The 21,500-nt window shown below is 41.7% G+C and overlaps 1 protein-coding gene across 5 annotated transcripts in view; it reads right to left on the reverse strand.

Annotated features, from left to right (window-relative positions):
- The window catches only part of Immp2l (inner mitochondrial membrane peptidase subunit 2), an 867,453-nt gene that overhangs the window by 802,317 nt on the left and 43,636 nt on the right, over window positions 1–21,500 (reverse strand). For all 5 annotated transcript variants that reach the window (XM_076550737.1, XM_076550738.1, XM_076550736.1 and 2 more), the window contains exon 3: window positions 17,775–17,911. In XM_076550737.1, coding sequence (XP_076406852.1) covers window positions 17,775–17,909 — 135 coding nt within the window. In that variant the 5' untranslated portion in view covers window positions 17,910–17,911. The remainder of the gene's footprint in view (window positions 1–17,774; window positions 17,912–21,500) is intronic.

Below are 21,500 nucleotides of genomic sequence, written 5' to 3' on the forward strand. Positions count from 1 at the left end.
CTTTTTGCCGTGATGATATGAATGGAACAAGCCTATGTGACAAGGAATGAGGTAAGTTGCAAGAGGAAGCATTACACCGTAGCATTAGGCCTCTGTTAATATTGTAGCAATAGATCAGAAGAAGGAGCATGGAGACAGACATGCTGCTGCCTGCCAGCTGATTAAACTATAATTCAACAGTGATTAAATTATGTGGCATATGGATACAAAAAACTAATTAGCAATCACATTGCAGAAAAGTAGAGTATTCAGCAGATAAAAAGTAAAACTGTGATTAAAAAAGCAAATTGGTATGATCCAACTTGGAAAGAAGATGGATGGGGACCCAAGGGGAGGGTAGAAGAGAAGAGAAAGAAAAGGTAGAGACGGCAGTGGAGAGAGCAAAGGAGTGGAGAGAGGACTGTGAAGACCAGTGGAAACTTGACAACAGTTTGGGAAGACAAGTTCTGAAATCTGAAGCGTCAGCCTCAGTCTGTTCCTGTGTCTCCATCTGTAAAATGATACCTTCATAGAGCTGAAGATAGGAAGCTAACAAATATAAATTATCACCATATTGAAATGGCTAAAGAACTCAAGACACTAGACATCAAAATACTGAACAATCCAATTAAAAAATGGGCTAAAGAGCTAAACAAAGAATTCACAAAACAAGAATCACAAATGGTTGAAAGAGATTTAAAGAAATGCTCAACATCCTTAATTATCAGAGAAATGCAAAACGACTCTGAGATACCACCTTACACCTGTCAGAATGGCTATGATCAAAAATACTAATGACAGTCAATGTTGGAGAGGATGTGGAGCAAAGGGAACACTCCCCCACTGTTGGAGGGAATGCAAGCTTGTACAACCACTGTGGAAATCAGTATGGCGGTTTCTCAGAAAATTAGGAATCGAACTACCTCAAGACCCAGCCATCCCACTCTTGGGCATATACCCAAGGAATGCTAATTCATACCACAAAGACACATGCTCAACCATGTTCATAGCAGCTCTATTCGCAATAGCCAGAACCTGGAAACAACCTAGATGCCCATCAACGAAGAATGGATTAAGAAAATGTGGTAAATATACACAGTGGAGTACTACTCAGCAGAGAAAAACAATGAAAGCATGAAATTTGCAGGCAAATGGATGGAACTAGAAAAAATTATCCTGAGTGAGGTAACCCAAACCCAGAAGGACAAACATGGTATGTACTCACTCATAAGTGGATTCTAGATATAAAATAAAGAACAATCAGACTACAACCCACAGAACCATAGAGACACACACTCTCTCTCTCTCTGTCTCTCTCTCTCTGTCTCTCTCTCTCTCTGTCTCTCTCTCTCTCTGTCTCTCTCTCTCTCTCTCTCTCTATATATATATATATATATATATATATATATATATATATATATATATATATATATAGCATGGGGGACTCTAGGACAACTGTGGCTTATAATAATAATAAAAAAAAAAAGTTTTGGTTTTACTCAATTACTGAGCAAGCCTCAATGAAACATTTCACAATTAAGATGGGAATAAATACTGTATCAAGCTGATAACAGAAAGGTGGATAAATTGATTAATTTGAAAAAGTGAAAAAAGAAAAAAAGAAAAATTTGAACTGTTTAAAAAGGAGCCAAACAAACATATCTTGCTGGAGTAAAAAAAGGGGGAACTGGGGACTCATCATTCCTCTCCACATTCTATTCTTTCCCTTGTTTTATATATTTTAAAATTTTTATCGGTGGTTTCTGCTGGAGTATCCACTGCAGATAAGCACTGGAGGTCTCCTGTTTCAAATCACCCTCTGGAATGATGGATCTTTCTACTAGCACTTGAAGGAGACCCGATCTAGCGTTGGTGTAGGCCCGGGGTTCTGTTTATGTCTTTCCTCAGGACAATGAGGTTCCTCTTTGGATTCCTGAGCCCTGCGTGCACCCTGTGACTGCTGCTGAAACCCAACATGACAGAGACCTATTGGGCCTTAATGAAAAACTCTCCACTTCCGATGCCAATGGGGATTGGGAGCCTAATATGGCCAGCTTTGGCAAGCATTAACATAAGCCTAGGAACTGTAGCCATGCTTTTGGATTCTCCAGAAGAGCTGCCAGCCTAAGTCGTGCTGGGATCAAGAAAAATGGGCCTTGGCAGTTCGTGTTCTTGGAGTTGTATCCATGTCAGTGGATGTCCACACGCTCCAGAAGAGAATTTGACATTGCTGCTGCCATTTTTGCTGTTATAGCAGTGGCGGCCTCCACTGCTATTGTTTCTGGGATTACCATTTCATAATTGCTTACTAGAGCTAGCAGAGTAGAGACCCTGTCAGCAAAAATAGCTACCACAGTTAATTAATCTTTCATTCTATTGGGCATGATAAATTTAATTCAATAGTTATATACATTTTGATTGTCTTTGAAAATTATAAATTTATAAACTCAAGTTCCATTTGCTTTTGGGATACCATCTTACAAGGACTCCAATTTGCAGTAAGGCTCGTTAAGGAAGGGAATGGCTCAGTTGCCTTTAGCCTACTGGCTATGGGTAGGATAGGACCTCTGTTGGTCTTTTCTATGTTGAACACACAGATTGCAAGCCTAGTGCCACTTCGAGATCTTTGACAGCAGTTAACTCTGCAGCTCACACACAATTGAGCCTGTATGATAATGAGTATTCAGAAACAGGTAATGCCTGGGGGCGCTCACCAACCTAAAACAGAGCGCCTGTGTGGCCTGGGCAGGCATCTCCATGACGGGTAAGGTGACCTGCTGACGTCCCACGCAACCTAAGTCAGAAGCTCATTTTTTAGTAAAAGGGGGACCTGTAGGTCCCTGGCCCCTGTTTTGGGTAACTGTTGCCATGCTTGCTGACCTTGACCTTGATATCCTCCCTATGCTAATTCCCTGCCAGGTTCAACCCTCCTGAATGCTTAAGGGAAGTTCTTTGTCTGTGTATCCTGCATAATGGGCGTTAACAGCTTAGATGCAGGATTGTAAAACATCGGTATGAACTTCTGCCCTCTGGGATTCTCCCATTGTGCTATAAGCCTGTATTGAAGACCTCTTCCCTCCTTCAATAAACAACATTCAACATGAAAAGAAAAGAGAAGAGAAGAGAAGAAAAGAAAAGAAAAGAAAAGAAAAGAAAAGAAAAGAAAAGAAAAGAAAAGAAAAGAAAAGAAAAGAAAAGAAAAGAAAAGAAAAGGCTAGAATACTGTTACCAATCAGTGCTTTTAACTGTTACTAGGTAGAATAACAAATCAAAAGAACTACTTCTGGAGGGTAGACTTTTGTTTTCACAAATCAATACACAATGTTTTCTGAAGAACAACAATGAGTTGTTTTTAAGGGGTGAACCAGTGGATTTTATATTCTTTTGTTATATACTTCTAAAGTTTATGTGCTGTGGAATAATCCTTCTGTACACTGTGAAAATGTGTTGCTCTCATTGTTACTAAAAAGCTGATTGGCTGATAGCTAACCAGAATTTTCAGGACAGAGAGAACGCTGGGAAGAAGGGCGGAGTCTGGGGAGTTGCAAGCCAGACATGGAAGAAGCATCATGGGAAGTTCATAGATGAGGTAAACAAGCCTCAGGGCACCACATCGATTAATAGAAATGGGTTAATTTAAGTTATAAGAGCTGGCTGGAGACAAGCCTAAGCTATCGAACAAGCATTTATAATTAACAGGTCTCTGAGTGGTTATTTGGGAGTAGCTTTCCTTTTTAACAATCTTTCACTGTTTAGCTATCTCCCTGCAACTTGACTGCAAGAGTTCAACTATGGCTTGGTACATGATTTAATAACTATAAAACTCTATGTATGGGACTCTAGAAATGGCTCAGTGGTTAAGAGAAGTCAGTGTTCTTGTTGAGGATGAAAGTTACCCAGCACCCAGGTCAGGCAGCTCAAAACTGCCTGTAACTCCAGTTCCACGGAGAGTTAATGCCTCTAGTCTCCTGGGGCAATTGCACTCACATGCACATAACCCCAACATACAAGTATATATAATTTAAAAATAATTTAAAAATAAGTCCATAAGTTTTTTAAATATGTGTGTGTTATTTCATAGCTAATATCACAGAATTCAAGGTAAATATTCTGGTTTATAGTTCAAATTGTGACAAGTAATAGATTATATGAAATGTAAAATTTACATAAATAAATATTTTACACATACAAGATATATTTTGTGTGTAATAAAATCCAAACACAACAAAAGGCTTTTTCTTCCATGGACAATTCTTGCCAAGAAGAAACTACTTTCTCTACCATTCATACTCCTTGACATAAAATATAAGTGTCCACAGTAAGGTGTGTAGTAACAAAAAAAAAAGAATGATTTCAAATAATAAAGTTTTGGAAAGGCTTTTTTTTTTTTTTTTTTAATGTGCATGGGTGTTTTGCCTGCATGTGTTATCTGTGCACCATGTGCATGCCTGGTACTTATTGTGGAAGCCAGGAGTCGAACTGCCTGGAGGTAGAGTTATAGATGTTGAGAGGTGACATGTGGATACTGGGAGTCAAACCCCGGCCTTCTGGAAGAGCAACTGGTGCTCTTACCCACTCAGCCATCTATCTCGCCAGCCCCTGGAAAGGCTCTCTGAATGACTCTGCCAGAAGTCAACCACTCCAAAATGGCCAGTTCCCCAACGTGTACAATGGCGCAACAATCTATTCATAAGGCTACCTGCAAAGTGGTAGACATTTCATAGCTTTCTAGAAACTTTGTGTCTTTATGGTACCAATGAAAAATAAAGAAAATGAAAGTATGGGTCAAAAGAAAAAAAGAAAGAAAGAAATATGTAAGAGAAGACAACAGATTTTAAACCCTTTACTTCCTTCTGTTGAATTTGATGCTGCATTATATAAAAGTAACATTTTTAAATCCAGCATTCAATAGAAATTTTGGGTTGTAGTTCCCTAACTGCATGGAGCCAACCTATCAGAACTAAGGGGAACAAACTGCTTATTAAAATAAATTGTTAAGCACTGCGTCAGATGAAAAAGGACAGAAGAACGGCAGGCCTTGTATTACTCATCTAATGGCTACAAAACAAAGCACTCCAAAACACAAAAGGAAAATCACGGGCCCACGACTGTGTGATCTCATCTGTGCTGGCCTCGCTGGGTAACTCAGATGGCTGCAGGTGGACCTGCTTCTCTGTGCAGGCATCCAACAAGCCCTGTTGGCAATTCTACCTGATAAAGGAGATCAATGAGTCCAGCCAAGAAAAAGTGTGGCAGAGACTACACAGAGCTTGGGTACCAAGGAAAAGGGATGGATGGAAACCTAACGATCTACAACACTCGGCTCTCTGTCCCTGATGAATCGTTGCCCTCACATGCAACAGCCCCAAAGAATCCCCAAGTCTCAGTCTTGGACAGAAGAGCAAAGTCCGTTATTTTGCCATAGGCACCAGGGCAAAGCAAAGCAAAGGTGAGGATTCCAGGGTATGGCTTGGGCTCCATTAATCTAGAAATTGAGACTGAGACATAAAAACACAAATGGTTTCCAAGGCAATGCAAGAAACAGCGAAGTCATTTGTTCACAAAATCCAGCACTGCACAAACATAGGTCTTCTCTCCTAAGAATGTTCCATTTGGGCCTTTTCCTCTTGCCTGGATGTCTCTCCATGGTATACAGATCCTGGCCTATGCCTGGGCTTTTGGCTAGGAGACCAGATCCTTTTTAAAAAGAAATGCTTCTGTTCTACTATGTTGGACACCTCTACAGGCGTCTCTTGAAGTCACCCATTTGGATGTGATCATCTGAGGGCAAATATGGGTGGACAGCCCAAACTGGCCTCATGGAAAGATCAGGCTCCAACTGAGGCTGCTGGCCAGGATCTCAACAATGCTCCACTTCTCCTTCAGCAAGGCAGCCTGAGTTCTTACACGTTTCCAGTTCAGAATACTCAGTAACCAGGCTTCTATTTGGTAATCTCTGCTGACGTCTCACTGGTCAAAGCAAGTCACTCATCAGTAAAAAATAGTGGGGTTGGAGGGAGAAGCACTATACTAATCAATGCGATCAGCCATTGCTTAAAAATCAACATGTCCGCCATGCTAAGGGAATGGGCCAAGCGCTCAATGACGCTTGTGATCATGCTTCTTGCTCATCATCAACTGTTATAGAAACAGCTCAGTGGTAGAGCGTTTGCCTAGCATGTGGGAAGCCTAGGGTCAATCCCAGCACCACCAAAAAAGGAAGGGCGTTACAGAAAAGACAGTCTATTTGCTAAACAAAGAAAAGAATATTTGCTGTCAAAAGTAAATGATAACTGTTTAAAAAAACTATGATATAAAGTGTAAAGTGTTTGCTTTTAAAAGAAAGTGAATAGAAAATGAAAAGCAGGACAGAAGAAATAAAGTGAACAGAAAGTGAAAAACAAGACAGAAGAAAAAAATGAAGTTCTTACACTAGTAAAAATTTCAGAGGACATATTTATAAACTGACATAAGTATATGAACGATTGAAACACACTAAAAACCGGCACAAATGTGTACTAAACAAGGGAACGGTGTGGGGGCCGGAGAAAGACCTCACTGATTCAGAGCAGCTGCTGCTCATGCAGAGGACTCAGGTTCGCTTCCCAGCATCCACACAGTGGCTCTTAACCACCAGTCCAGTACTAGGTGATTCAGTGCCCTCTTCTGCGGCAAATACATACACAGAAAACAAAATAAGCAAAACTAAAAATATTGTTTTTAAGAGAAAGAAACTCAAAATAGACATAGCCTTGAAGGTCCAAGAGAAAGAAGTCAAATGTTAACAATGGTACTTAGGACCTGTCATATAAAGGCAATTAGTGAGTCTATCAAAGCTATAACAATCTGCATTCATCCAAACCTGGAACTCTCCATAAGGAACCAATTCTCAAATGTTAAGATTTACAAAAATAGTCACAATACATATCCCAAAGCACTCAGAAAATGGTTCTAATTTCACAGGTCTGGGATGGGGCTCATGAGTCATAGTTAATAAATATGTCAGGTAACGTTAACAGAAAAAAGGCCCAAGGATAACATTGACTACAAAAGGAATTGTTTAAACCAAGAACAGATGATGGGCCTCCAGATCCTTCACATTGCCTAAATCCCTGTGACAAGTCCACACTTAAAATGTTATAATCAAAGGCAAACATAATCCGCTCCCGTAGTTACAGCTCAATTTGAGCTGCTTCCTCCTGTCAGGTCTCCCTGCAGCCATAAGGCAGCATTTTTCAACTACAGGTCATGCCCAATGAGTGAGTCACAGAGTCAATTCAGCGGGTTGCAAACGTAACTGAAAATATCAGAGGGCACTGCACATAATGACGACAATTATCTTCTAAGTATTGTTACATGAAGCTTTTGTCTCAGCTATGTATAGGTGTGTACAGTACAAAAAGATGTAACTCAGTGTGAGTCATGGGCAAAAAGGGCTGAACACTTCTGCATTAAAAAACATGACAAGTTCATCGTGGAGCAAAAAAGTTTTCAGAATAGTGAAGAAACACCCTCCAAGTCTAAGAAAAAAATGATTAATGAATATTTAGCATATTTCTGTAGTTTAATTATTCAAGCGCTTTAATGCTTCAAAGAACACATTTAATATGCATGTATTCCGTATCTCTGTGAATGGGTAGATGAGAAGAAAATAGTCTCTTTCTTTGAGAAGCTTACAAAGTACGGTTAGTAATAATCTACAAAATAACTAGAGGGTAGCAGAAAAGAATTTCTAATCATGGGGGAAAGACACATAACTGGAAGTTGGGGTTAGTTTTAAAAGGACCATGACAAAATGCAGAGAAGGTATTGGGTCCTGTTATATAGTCAAACTCGGCTAACTACTTTTGGGGAGAACCCCAAAATCTCAGCGGTTACCACAGCAGTGAGTTTATTCCCTAGTCCTGCAGAAACACATGTATCCAGGAGCCCCTGTGGCCACCGTCTGCATGTGCCTGCCTGCTGCACTGTATATTCAAACAGACATTCAGACTAAAATCACCCCACTCAAAATTTCTCTAGCCCGTGACAGTAGGAACGCTATAAGCATTCCGTAGAAACTGTTTTGGATCCCGAATGTTGATTTTTCCTGAATTAGTGTGATCCGTGGTATGAAACTTTCTACAGACTGGGAGGTTGCTGGGAGCTGCAGCTCTCGTCACCGAGTGGATCGGAAGGGTGGGGAGAAGGTAGCTGCAGGTTTTCCCACGCAGGAAAGACTGTCCCATGAGGACTGCTGCACTACAGACAGCAAAAGCTAAGCCCAACGCACGCCTTTGATCTGCAGGCTCAGCCAAAGCGATTCCCTCTTCTGCCAGGCCGGTAGAGCTTAAGACAGTTCCCTGTGCGGTAATCACTCTGAGGCCCACTACCAGGCCTTCCGGGCAACTAGAGACCACTTCCCCGAAACTGCAGATTAGCTGGTGCTAACCTGTTCACCTGCTCTTGCTGGTCTTTCCACAGGAGCACATGCTTGGATGCCTTCCCCTTGCTCCTGTCTTCTGCCTTCTGACCACTCTGGTGTCCTTCTACTGAGGTCCTGGCTGTGGGCCTCCTTGCCTCTTGTCCAGATATGTAAGCACAACCTTTTTTGGTCACAACTAACCATTTAGTTTCTAACAGAACACAAACATCTGTAGCCAGCCAGAAAACTGAAAGAGCACCAGAGAGCACAATGTCACAAAATTTTTCACAGGCCATAGCCTGATTCCCAGTCAATTTTCATTGGCCAGAGTTCAGTCATATGATGGCTCCGGGTTCTCTACCAAGGCACAACCATTTTTATTATGTGTGATATGAGACAGTCACATTAGGACTGCTAAGGAAGGTAGAAGTATTTATAGCCTTAGGCCAAAATAGAGTATTGATACTCACTAGTGCTCTCTCTATAATAAACAATGCCCAGACATCACATAATAAAGAAATACAGGAAGAATGCAGGTGGGAAGCAGACAGACTTCGAGGCTTGGAGCCTGAGGACCTGGGAAATAAAACCATGGTGACATCCCTGGGTTTTGTTGTTGTTGTTGTTATTTACACATATGTAAGATGAGGCAGCGGAGAAGAAGCCTGGGTCCAGAGTCTATGCTCTATTAAAAGACCAGAAAAAGAATGACAAGCAAACTGATGTCATTTGGATAGCCATCACCTAATCAAGTGAAACTAAGCCCATTCCAGGTCTACAGGATCCACAGAGCTCAGCAGTGAGGCAGGCCAAGCGGGTCCTTCAGGAAGCCCCATGCAGCAGGGAGGCAGGATAAGGAGAGGAGACAACTAGTCAGCAGATGACTTTCTGAGGGGGAGAGACTGTCCACCAGGGCACACTTCGTTCTTGTCAGTTTCTTAAAGAGTGAGCATTAATATGCCATTCTATTGCTCGCACAGAAGAACTAAGTGTGAAAGGGACATTATGCAACCTATCAAAAGGTGCAATAACGTGAGCAATAGCAATGGCTGTGCACATATATATACATATACATATGTATACACATGCACACAAACACATATACACACACGAATAACAAAAGAGTAAGGGCTGTGTGTCTGAGTAGAGTGCATGGCAGCTTCTCCACTACAATTGTGTGGACATCTTTAATTACTCCAATAAATTTTTCAAGATAGGAGGGGTTTCAATCCTCCTGCCTCATCTTCCCTAGTATTGGGACTATAACCTTGTTCATCATACTCAGTCTAGTTAAGTTTTCTAAAGGCGTAATAACCTTTGTGTTAAGAAGCCATAACCCTAGCCGCACAACACAGAAGCATTGTTATTCTCTCGTGGGAAAAAGTGAGGGGGAAAATCCACAAAGAATATTACAGTTATCATTAGTCAACTGCTCCAGGATCACACATCTGTTGCTATAAATACAAACTATTTGAATTCTCTGTTAATGACAGGTTACAGAACTACAAAAAAAGAACCCTGTAACATCCTAAGAGAAAACCTTCAGGTGAGATATCTGTGCCAAGGTAATTTGGAAAGAAAGCACACAAGCCAACCCCATAAAATATTCGAACATTAAATCCTGGCTTCCTTGGCTATCAGCTTCAGCTGACCTGGGGGAGGGGATGTCAGAGCACAGAGGAGCCATGGGGGAGGGGATGTCAGAGCACAGAGGAGCCATGGGGTGGGGATGTCAGAGCACAGAGGAACCATGGGGGAGGGGATGTCAGAGCACAGAGGAGTCGTGGGGGAGGGGATGTCAGAGCACAGAGAAGTGGAGTTTGCACAGAAGGAACTGTGCCAGGTGTTTCCCAGCAGCTCAGAAGTGCGAATTCAGCAGGAAGTCTAAAGCCCAAACTCCATCAGAAACGCTGGCGTGTAAATCACAGTGTATCTCATTCCTTCAGAGTCTGTATCCAGCCTCTCCGAATATCAGATTCTCGGTTACTAATACAACCACAATGATTACTGAGTCTTAGCAAGTCCTCTGTATGCTTAAAATTTTTTAAGTAGGGATTTGAGAGAAAAGAAGGTCCTCCTTGCTTGCTTTTCTGACAGAACTTTCAATTTTCAACTCAGCAGGAAAGAAGATAATGACTAGAGAGCTAGGTGGGAGCCGAGGGGTTTACTACAAGCCGGTTTCTTCAGGTTGTACACAGGTAGCTAAAAGTCAGACAATTTCAAACCAATGAACAGGTATTATTGATGATTAAAGACCTAGGTGCTGAGTAAACTCTATTTTCCCTCACACTGCCTAATTTTGAAATCTGGTTTGCAGATTCTCTCTCTGAAGTCGGAGTTGGAAAAATGGCAGAATGCAATGATAATTCCAAGTGTTTTCGCCTCTGGCAATGCAAAACAGGGAAAAGGGAATGGTTGCTACTTAAAAATGACGTGGCAATTGCAGCCCAAATAAGATGACACTACTCCAAATGACTGCCCTCCCTTACTTGACAAAGCCTTCCATCTTCATTTTAAATGCGGAAAGCACACACCTTCTACCAGAGCCAGTGACCCTGCTGCAGGCATTCTTACTCAAATAAAATCTCAAACTTTGGTGGGAGGTCATTAAACTATTCCTAGGGCACCCTTTGGCTCTAAAAGCCTTGGTAAGTCATTGAAGTTCTAATTTGAATAATTGCATTCCACCTACATAAATTCCCTCTGTAGTTTCAACTGTATGCAATATCAGTCTTCATTTCCTGAATTAAATTAATGTTGTGTAATATGGTGCTTCTGTACAGAAAAAAAAATGCATCTACTTTCATAGGTAACCTTTCGACAAGCTGTAGAAGTGATTCATGTGCACTACAGGGAATAACAGGTCAGCATGAATAATCATTAACCAGTCATTTGTGCCCACAATCATTATGTGCTGAGCATTGCAAAGGGGACGTCTCATCCAAATGACTGTATCTACAGAGCTATATTTTTTTTTAAAAAAATGTCATAAGCTCAACGCTGTTTTCAATTGAACTAATCATTATTTCATTAAATTTTTTAGTTTCATATATGACTTACTTTCAACTAGCCAGACTCTCCATTTGATAATCCTTATCCTTTTATTCAGATGGTTGATGAGTTGCAGATTAATACTAAAAAACCTATGTTAATAAAATAACTACTGGGGGATGTTTAAATGTAAATAATTATTTCCCCAAGATGAAATCCTAAAAACAAGTTTCCCCAGTACACTGCAGCCAATAAATGTTTATGAAAGATATAAAGAGTTCTTGTATCAAAATTTACTTCTCAGGGTGAATATCTGCTATTGCCATAACACTATCCCAGAAAGCCAAAAGAGTAAGAATACAAGTCTCTTTAGTTAGTTTTCATGTTTCAGCCTTTGTGTTATCTTAAATAACATCAACAAGTTACAAAGTGATTAAAGACATGCCACACTAAGGTGGCAATACAATTGGTCTTGAGGTATCTGAAAACTAAAGATATCCAAAACGGATCAGATCTTTTAAAAATTTATCAATCTTGGTCTATAAAAAAAAAAAAAAAAACATGAGGATCATTTCTTGGTAAGATAACTTTTTAAGTGACTTCTAAGACCAATCATGTATCCCCATGGAGTCCCAGTGCCTACAGGAGATACTTCATAAATCACAATCACAATCTCCCCTTCTTCCTTAGCTCCCCTGAAAGGTAGAAATTTGCTTCTACTAGTTGACTTTGGGTTTGGCAATGTGACTGGCTTTAAACAATAGGACTGGTGGGTAGAGAGATGGATCAACAGTTAAGAGCACTGGCTGATCTCCCAGAGGATCCAGCTTTATTTCCAAACACCCACATGGTGGCTCACAACTGTCTGTAACTTGGTTCCAGGGCATCCCTTGCCCTCTTCTGGCTCCTGTGAGCAAAGGCATGCACACAGTATATATATATGAAGTAGAATATGGATAAACAAACCAAAGTACAATGACTTTTAAGGTTTCTAAGTTATTTCTTCTCCATCCCTTCACGTCTTGCTAGCAACCATGAGAAGAGCAGATCACCTAGACAGTGACTACACCATGGAGCAGACAGAACCAAACCCACACCCTATAGTGACCGCCATTAACTCAGAGACCCAGGAGTGAGAGTCAAGGATGTTAGGTAAGTCAATGACATCTTGACACTAAAATATAGCAGCCCAGAAATAAAATGGCTTAGGCCAGTGTCCTATCATACTTCTCTGTTTCTGTGATAAAAACCTATGACTAAAAACAACTTGAGTGCTAAAGGGCTTATTTTACCTTATACTTTCTAATCATACTCCATCCTGGAGGAAAATCGGGGCAGGAACTGAAGCAGAGAACATAGAGGGCGACTGCTTACTAGCTTACTCAACCTGCTTTCTTATACGACACAGGACCACACGTCCAGGGTGGTGCTACCCACAGTAGGCTGGGACCTTCCGCATCAATCATTAATCAAGAAGATGCCCCCACAGACTGGCCTACAAGGACACACACGGTCAAAGGAGAGAGCCAAGTACAAGTACACTGTAGCACATGTGCCCCTACACACACACATATGCACACACAGACACACACACACAAATACAGAAAATAAATATAATTTTAAATAAATAAAAGTAAGTAAATAAGAGGGCTTAAGGCATGATTTTCAGATACCTCTTGGATCCAAATTAAAATTTCCAAACTGATGTGCTAAATCCAACAGCTTTTAATTTCTGGATATACTAAATAATAACAAAATATCTATCTGGCAGATGGACACCTTCTGCAGTAGATGTATCTATCATGCTGCAGTAGTAAGTCTTGAACTTCCGCTATTAAAGTAAAAGCAACTCAAAGGCAGTCTGTGTCTGATTCATTATCACACATAGTATCTATTACAGTGCTCTGTACTTAAAAGCTATTTGACAAATGACTGCATCCCAATACCATTACCAGTGCTTTTCAATATTGTCTCTATCCAAAAATACTTCCTGAGACAAAATTAATCATATATTTGAAAATACAGAAATGATTAAATATTATAACTCTCTCACTTTTATATATAATGGCATTAGATGTCACTAAATCATACTTAAAGTATTTCAGAGCATAAATTAAAATAATGAAATTTGGAGATCAATTAATAAGCCCTCTTCAAATCAAAACAACAGAGTACCTGTCTTATTTAGGGTTTCCATTGCTATGAAGAGGCAACATGACTGTGGTAACTCTTATAAAAGAAAGCATTTAACTGGGGCTGGCTTACACTTCAGAAATTTAGTCCATTCTCATCATGGCAGAAAGAATGGTGGCATGCCAGCAGACATGGTCCTGGAGAGACAGCTGAGAGTTCTTCATCCAGATCCCCAGGCAGCAGGAAGAAAGTGAGACACTGGGCCTGGCTTGAGCATCTGAGACCTCAAAGCCCACCCCCAGTGACACACTTTGTCCAACAAAGCCACACCTACTCCAACAAGGCCACACCTCCCAATAGTACCACGGTCTATGGGCCTATGGGAGCCATTTTCATTCAAACCAACACAGCACCTTCTACCTGATTTCTAAAACCAGTGATATCACCATATGAACTCCAAATGGCATGGATTTGTCAATGAACACTGCAACGCAGAATCAGTGGTTAGGTGAGCCTGCGTGTGCACGTGTGTGTCATGTGTCAAGCCCCAAAAGAATAATCCCAAGGGAGGTCGCATTGAGACTCACCCATCTCGAGGGTAGCACATTTCTGTCCTGAGTCTCTGTCACAGATCCTCTCCCTGACCCATGCTCATGGCCCTACATCTCTAATTTCCTCCATCATTCCCTTTCACCCAGCTGACTCCACATCTTTGTCATTTGCTTTCTTTTTCCTTTGCTGTGTTTTTCTTTCCTGCCTCTTATTTCTCTGTCCTCCTTTCATAGTTTTCAGTCTTAACACAAGAACACCTCACCACCAATCCAGAGTGCCCTTCTTCAGGATTCCAACCAAAGCTGTATACCACATAAGAGCTTCAGACCTCAACCAAAACAATCCCGAGTGTTTCCTGTAGGATGTGCTGAGACATCTAGAGATCCCCACCACTAGAGAAAAGTAAAGGCAAAAAAAGTAAAGTTCATTCCCATCTTGACAAATCTGCTGAACCCCAGGGTCTAGACCTGCTCAGTCCATCACAGCTGTGTCTAACAATAATGTCTTCAAACACAGTAAAGAGTTTCTATGTAGTCAACAAATGTATTCAATGTAACTTTCTGCTCTTCAACAAAATAGGGTTGACTCAATGGTATCTAATGTACCTGTAAATTAAAGTATCTGTTAACTGGAGTTAGTCCGGGATTCAGAAGCTATGGAGACAGACACATTTCTCTTGTCTTTCTAGAATATCCATTCTAACTTCACCTGAAAACAGCATCCTGTCCACTAGGAAATGCCACCTGTACTTCACTCTCAATCCTCACAGATAATGTGACTTAAATAGAGGCTCTGACCAGTTGTGGTGGTACATGTCTTTAATATCAGCATCTGGGACACAAAGGCAAGCATCAGCTACATAGTGAGTTCCAGGCCAGACAGGGCTACAGAGATTCTGTCAAACACACACACACACACACACACACACACACACACACACACACATCCTTAATCTCTCACAGATCACTCACTCTAGCCACAGGTGAGACTGTACACTCATCCAAAGCTAGATCAACTATAACGCTCACCCTGATGGCCAAAGTTGGCCTATGTATATGTAAGAGCATTTGTTGGAACCTGAGTCAATCACAGTCTCCCTTTGCCCCCAGCTTTTTCTAGCTGAAATTTCAAAGAAGAGTGATGTTTCTCAGGCGGTGACAGATGGAGCATTTTAAAGCCCGAGAGTGGCCAGCACCTCATGTGTCTTGCTATGGATGGTAGAAAACGTTAGTGTGAAGGAGCTAAGCAAAGATGTGGCCCGAAGCAGAACACAGCATCAGAGAGAAGGCTGAGCACACAGCTCTGCTTGCCACTGGTCCCGGCCCTCTATGACAGCTGCCAAGCTGCTGCTCCTAGTGTGGCTGCATACTAAACCTTCCAATGAATTTGCAGACCTGGGAAAATTCGAGCTAGTTTCCTAGAACCTGTATCCAAGGGGATAAACTTGACTTGTTATGAGCAGAGCTGGGAATGATGCAGGAATTACTCATGAAGTGTATCTATGTAAGGCTAATTAACCGTCGGCTGAACTGCATCTGGAATGACATGACTTAACACTTTCTCCCTTGTCTTCCTCTCTAGGGATAAACTTTGTTCTCCACAAAACGATCAATGTCTTGTGAGCAAGAATCATACTCCATATTGTAATGCATGCCTTTGGCGTTCCCCACCATAGCCGTGACTACATGTTTTCAGTCGGAACATGTTGAGCTAAAAGTATAAAGATTAGGATGCTGTGATTGCCACATAATTCCCTGAAATATCATTAGATCCAAAGTAAAGAGGTCTTGTATTCTACAAAAAAAAAGAATTCCTTCTGTAGACAGTGGTAATTGTGTACTACTAAGACATTGGAGAAAATCATTATTAATCTGATTGTTACTAAAAGATCCTAGGGCTCCGAAAAGGATTTGGTTGGCTGTGGAGAAGCCAGTTTTGATCTGAAATGATAAATCTGACTCAAAAGCTCTACAAAGCAAATCTACCTTTCCCCCTGAGGATTAACGCTAATCCAAGGCTGCTAGGAATTGAAAACTGAAGAGATAAAAAAATAAAGACCAAGCCTTCTTAAATGTTTTAAACTGTATTTATAAACAAATATATACACCTATAAATCATATTCTTTGTATGTTGCTATATGCATTAAAATATTTCTTTCATCAAATTAATAACCAAGTTTACACTGGACTGGTGTCCTGCTGTGGAAGGAACCAGAAATGGATGGTTTGAGGTCAAGATCATCTGACCAAGAGGAGGGTCTAAGGATCACTCAAACAACAGAAGCAGAGGCAAATGTAAATACAACCTAGCTTGAACATTAGCTTCCCACAGAGGCCACAACCTACCAGTCCGCTGGTTTTCCTTATTTCACTGACTTCCACACTTAAGAAGGGGTCTGATTATAATATTTATCATAATTATGATACAGTACATTCACCCATATTCCTTAAAACTAGAGTTTTAACTAGCTCTAAGTAAAACAAAAGGAAAAAACTAACTGGATTACTCTGCATGGTTATAATCTCTTGAAAGTCTATATATTCACTTTATATATTTATTAAACAGAGCTATTTGGCACAATGCATGACCTTTATACATGCTGATGACAACCAAGAAAATCCTGTTACAAAATGCTCAGCTACATAAAATTTCCCATGAAGTGAGCTTCTAAACACCAGTTCCTCGATAAAACCTCTGAGTTATTCCACAAAATTATCTGTACACGATTTTTGGAAGTCTCCACTCCAAAGTTCTTCCACTATAAACTGCATTTAATATTTTTATCAATGTGGGCTAACAAGATGACTCAGCAGATAAAAAACTTGCTGAGCTAGCCTGGCTCCAAGAATTCAATCCCTGGAACACAAATGAACTCATACTCCATAAAATTATCTTCTGACCTCGACATATGCACTATAGCTCTATTAATATAAATTTTTTAATGTAATTTTAATCAACAACTCTCTTAAGTAGCATACTAGAATGCCTGGAATCAGTTACATAGACTTTCCTACAAACTGAAACTATACGTTAACTGAGTCACTGAATCTAACCTAAACAAGTCCTGCAACTGTACTATAATTTAATTTGTTTTTTGGTTTTTTTTTTTTTTTTTTTTTTGAGACAGGGTTTCTCTGTGTAGCTTTGCGCCTTTCCTAGATCTCACTCTGTAGACCAGGCTGGCCTCAAACTCACAAAGATCCGCCTGCCTCTGCCTCCCGAGTGCTGGGATTAAAGGCGTGCGCCACCACCAGCCAACCTTTTTTTTTTTTTTTTTGGTTAGTTTTGCAAGACAGAATTCCTCTGTGTAGCATTGGCTGTCCTGAAACTCTCATTCTAGACCAGGCTGGCCTCAAACTCGCAGAGACCTACCTGCCTCTGCCTGGGATTAAAGGTGTGAGCCACTACTGCCTGGTTAACAGAAAATGATGCCATTTAGTAAATTTCCTTTAAGTCTCTATTTATAAATCACAGAAAAACCAAAGTACACAGACCCAGAGACCTCCTTGGTTGTTAACTCTATTCACCTCGACTCTGATTATAATAGTCGTATACTAGAAGCCTTTTAAGGAAAGTTGGCAAGGTGACCGGTTAGTTTCAACAGCTTTGCAACCCTCTCAGGCTCCAGCACAGAGACACAGGGAGAGCTCCATTTCCAGTGCATGAGAAACCGTGAGGCCCAGGCTTCGCAGAATAAAGCCGAGTTCGCGTTCACCTGCATCGACGATCCTTCCACTCGAGCCACGCAGGCGACCCGGTCCAAGAAAGTGACTGCCACGGGCACGGCCACAAAAAAGCCTTTACACAGGGCCTTGAAGTACCTTCTCAGCCAGCCTTGTGACTGCGCCATGCCTAGGGACACAAAGACAACGGGTAGAAAATTAGCGGAAAGAAAACAGATAAAGTCATCAAAACCACAGAACAAAGGAAGAACTGGCTGTGCTGGGACAGAGCTGTGCTCAGCATCCACAGGGCCCTGGGTTGGATCCTCAACGTCACAAGAAAAGAAAAGAAAACTTAGCCAGAGAAGAGCAACCCTGTTTCCTAGCATATTTCAGATCCAAACCTAGAACTATTAGGTAAGTCTGCCTTGGGTCCCAAAGGGAAATGCATGAACTCGGGTTATGTCTTTTCAGTTTGTCTACTTGGAAATGTCAGTGAAAAAGTTAGAAAAATAACCATTCCAAAAGTAAATCCTTTCTGCTGCTCTAACTGTAAAGAAACACAATCTTATTTCCCCAACAGAGGTTCAGAGAGATGTGGTTACCCAGCTAAAAGGAATTTCTGAGCCTCTCTTACTGGTGTGACCATGTGACTAGGTGACTAAGTGTGGTCAATGCCATCAGCGGGTATTTCAGATTCCCAGAGTGTACCCTCAAAAGCAGTACACCTTCCTCTCTCCCCACATTCTGGACACAAGGGCAACACTGTAATGGTGGTGTACCCCTCCCTACCAGGCAAGGTTTCCCTGATACATTACACCCTTTCCTACACCTTTCCCCGAGCACACCCCTGTGATAGTCCATGCACTAAGGATAACCAGTTCACATCGCGTTGCAGTGGTGATTTTCTGTGAAAAACAAGATGTCAGACCCAGCAAAGCCAGGCCGGTTCAAACTGACTCCGCCACCTACTATCTTTCTAGCTAGCCGTCCCTTCACCTTCATACTGTCATGCTCTAATCATGATACATTTCTAGAGCACATGACAATTTTCAATTTTCACGACATCCTGGGAACCGGCAAACAAAGGTCAGGTGGAAGGGGAACAGAACTCCCGGAGTGGAACCCTCCTGGAGAAGGAATAAACATCCTGCCCCCTTCACGAACACCTAACCCCTCACTTCTTTCACTGCTACGACTTAGAGGAGGGGGAACTGATCCCCGAACCTGACCCCCAGATCCTGCTATTCACTGGGCACTGAAAAAACAAAAAAAAAAAATCCTATCTCTTCACTTAACCTGTGTGGTTCCTGGCTCAGCGTAAGACCTGAAGAAGCAAGATTTGGCTCTGCAAAAGTTGGTTAGTAGTAGAGACAAAAATAGCCATCTCAAGCGATAAATGAAAACTGTCAGACTGCCAAGTACCAAAATAAAAAGGCCTAAGCCCCAACACCATGAAGGCAGCTTACCTGTCTTGTACCATTTTCACCCATGAAATATACCACTTTCTATCCTTTTAAAACTGGAAAACGAGCCCTAATACAACAAGGTAGTCTATGATAGACCAGGGTGGAAATTACTGCATGAGAATTCAATGCACAGACGCACATCCCCTGGCCTATAATCGTGTGATTAACAGATTTCCTAGGGTTTGGGAGATTCCCCTCACTGTCTCATACAATGAAAAAGAATAGTGACGGATCTATAGATACCATCCTATGGTATGGCCAAGTGGAACCCAGTTGTGCAAATAAAGAAAGATAAATCACATCAGCTCACTATTGCGCTTACACAAGATCCAGATACAACTCACCACCAGAAGGCACGGGCAAAGGAAGAAGATGGGAGCATCACAGAGAACTCTTGAATTTTTTTTCTTTTTAATAGAATCGTGAGGCTCCCTTAGCCCTAAACCTACAAATCAGCTTGCTTCCCAGGAAAGTTAAGGTTTCTGGTCCTCCTGAGAGTGGGTCCAGAGGGGTGAGAAATGCAGTCAGACCAGGTGTCTGCAAGAAAGGCCCAGGCCAAGACTTAATTTTGGCTTTTCCTTCTTTTCTTCTTCTTCTCCTTCTTCTTCTCCTCCTCCTCCTTCTCCCTCTTCTTCTTCTTTTTTTAAGCTTCCAAAAGCTACACACACACCAATGCTATGACAATATTCATGTCATAGATATGACAAGAAGTAAACACTAGTGAGGACCCTGGGAGTGTCCTAGTGTATGTGTAAACTGTACCCCACAGTGAGGACCCTGGGAGTGTCCTGGTGTATGTGTAAACTGTACCCCACAGTGAGGACCCTGGGAGTGTCCTGGTGTATGTATAAACTGTACCCCACAGTGAGGACCCTGGGAGTGTCCTGGTGTATGTATAAACTGTACCCCACAGTGAGAATCCTGGGAGTGTCCTGGTGTATGTGTAAACTGTACCCCACAGTGAGAATCCTGGGAGTGTCCTAGTGTATGTGTAAACTGTACCCCACAGTGAAGACCCTGGGAGTGTCCTACTGTATGTGTAAACTGTACCCCACAGTGAGAATCCTGGGAGTGTCCTGGTGTATATATAAACCGTACCCCAGAGTGAGAATCCTGGGAGTGTCCTGGTGTATGTATAAACTGTACCCCACAGTGAGGACCCTGGGAGTGTCCTGGTGTATGTATAAACTGTACCCCACAGTGAGGATCCTGGGAGTGTCCTGGTGTATGTGTAAACTGTACCCCACAGTGAGGACCCTGGGAGTGTCCTGGTGTATGTATAAACTGTACCCTACAGTGAGGATCCTGACAGTGTCCTGGTGTACGTATAAACTGTACCCCACAGTGAGAATCTTGACAGTGTCCTGGTGTATGTATAAACTGTACCCTACAGTGAGGACCCTGACAGTGTCCTGGTGTATGTATAAACTGTACCCCACAGGACCATGTTTAAGATGACTGGGGCTGTGTGGAGGAGGCTGTGGAGGAAAGAAGTCACTCTGTCAGCTGCTGAGTTTCAGTCTCATGCCTGTCCCTTCTCTCCACTCCACTTCCTCTGCCCCATGAGGAGAGCTGTTCCACCCATGACCCACACTGAAGCTGGAATCAGAGCAAACCTTTCAGCCCCTGAGCTGTTTAATGTCAAGTATCAGCCATGACACTAACATGAGAAGAAAAAAGGACCTGAGGAACTCTTGTTGACAAAAAAGAAGGGAAAGAGGGAAAAGGTGAAATTAGCATTACAAAAAAAATAAATGGGGATGAGAAAGGATAATGGGTGAATTCATTATACACACGCCTGAAAATGTCTCGATGAAGCCCAATATCACATATTAATTAGTATATACTAATAAAGAACACTTAAAAACCAGAAAAGTGACAGTCAAACTCTTTCCAGATACTTATTTCTCAGGACTTTCTTTGGTAAACTATATAAAGGAAAGCTTGAAGATTTAATTTGATTTTTAAATTAATTGTATATTGAGAGAAGAGGGTGTGCACACCCACGCAGGTGCCTGTGAGACCAGAGGCTTCCAAACCACTGAGGCTGGAGTTACAGTGGTGTGAGCCCCCTGCAATGAGTGCTGGGAACTGAACTCGGGGCCTCTGCAGGGGCAGTGGGTGTGAGCCCCCTGCTCTGAGTGCTGGGAACTGAACTCGGGGCCTCTGCAGGAGCAGTGGGTGGGTGCTCTTCCGGGGAGCCATCTCTCTCCAGTCCCTGAACCATGTAATTTATCCACGACCTTGAGGCAAGAAAGAGGAGCTTATGAATAAAGAACAACAAAAACTGATGTACTTATGGATCTACCT

Source organism: Peromyscus maniculatus, chromosome 14, assembly GCF_049852395.1.
Source record: "Peromyscus maniculatus bairdii isolate BWxNUB_F1_BW_parent chromosome 14, HU_Pman_BW_mat_3.1, whole genome shotgun sequence".
In the NCBI taxonomy this organism is placed as follows: Eukaryota; Metazoa; Chordata; class Mammalia; order Rodentia; family Cricetidae; genus Peromyscus; species Peromyscus maniculatus.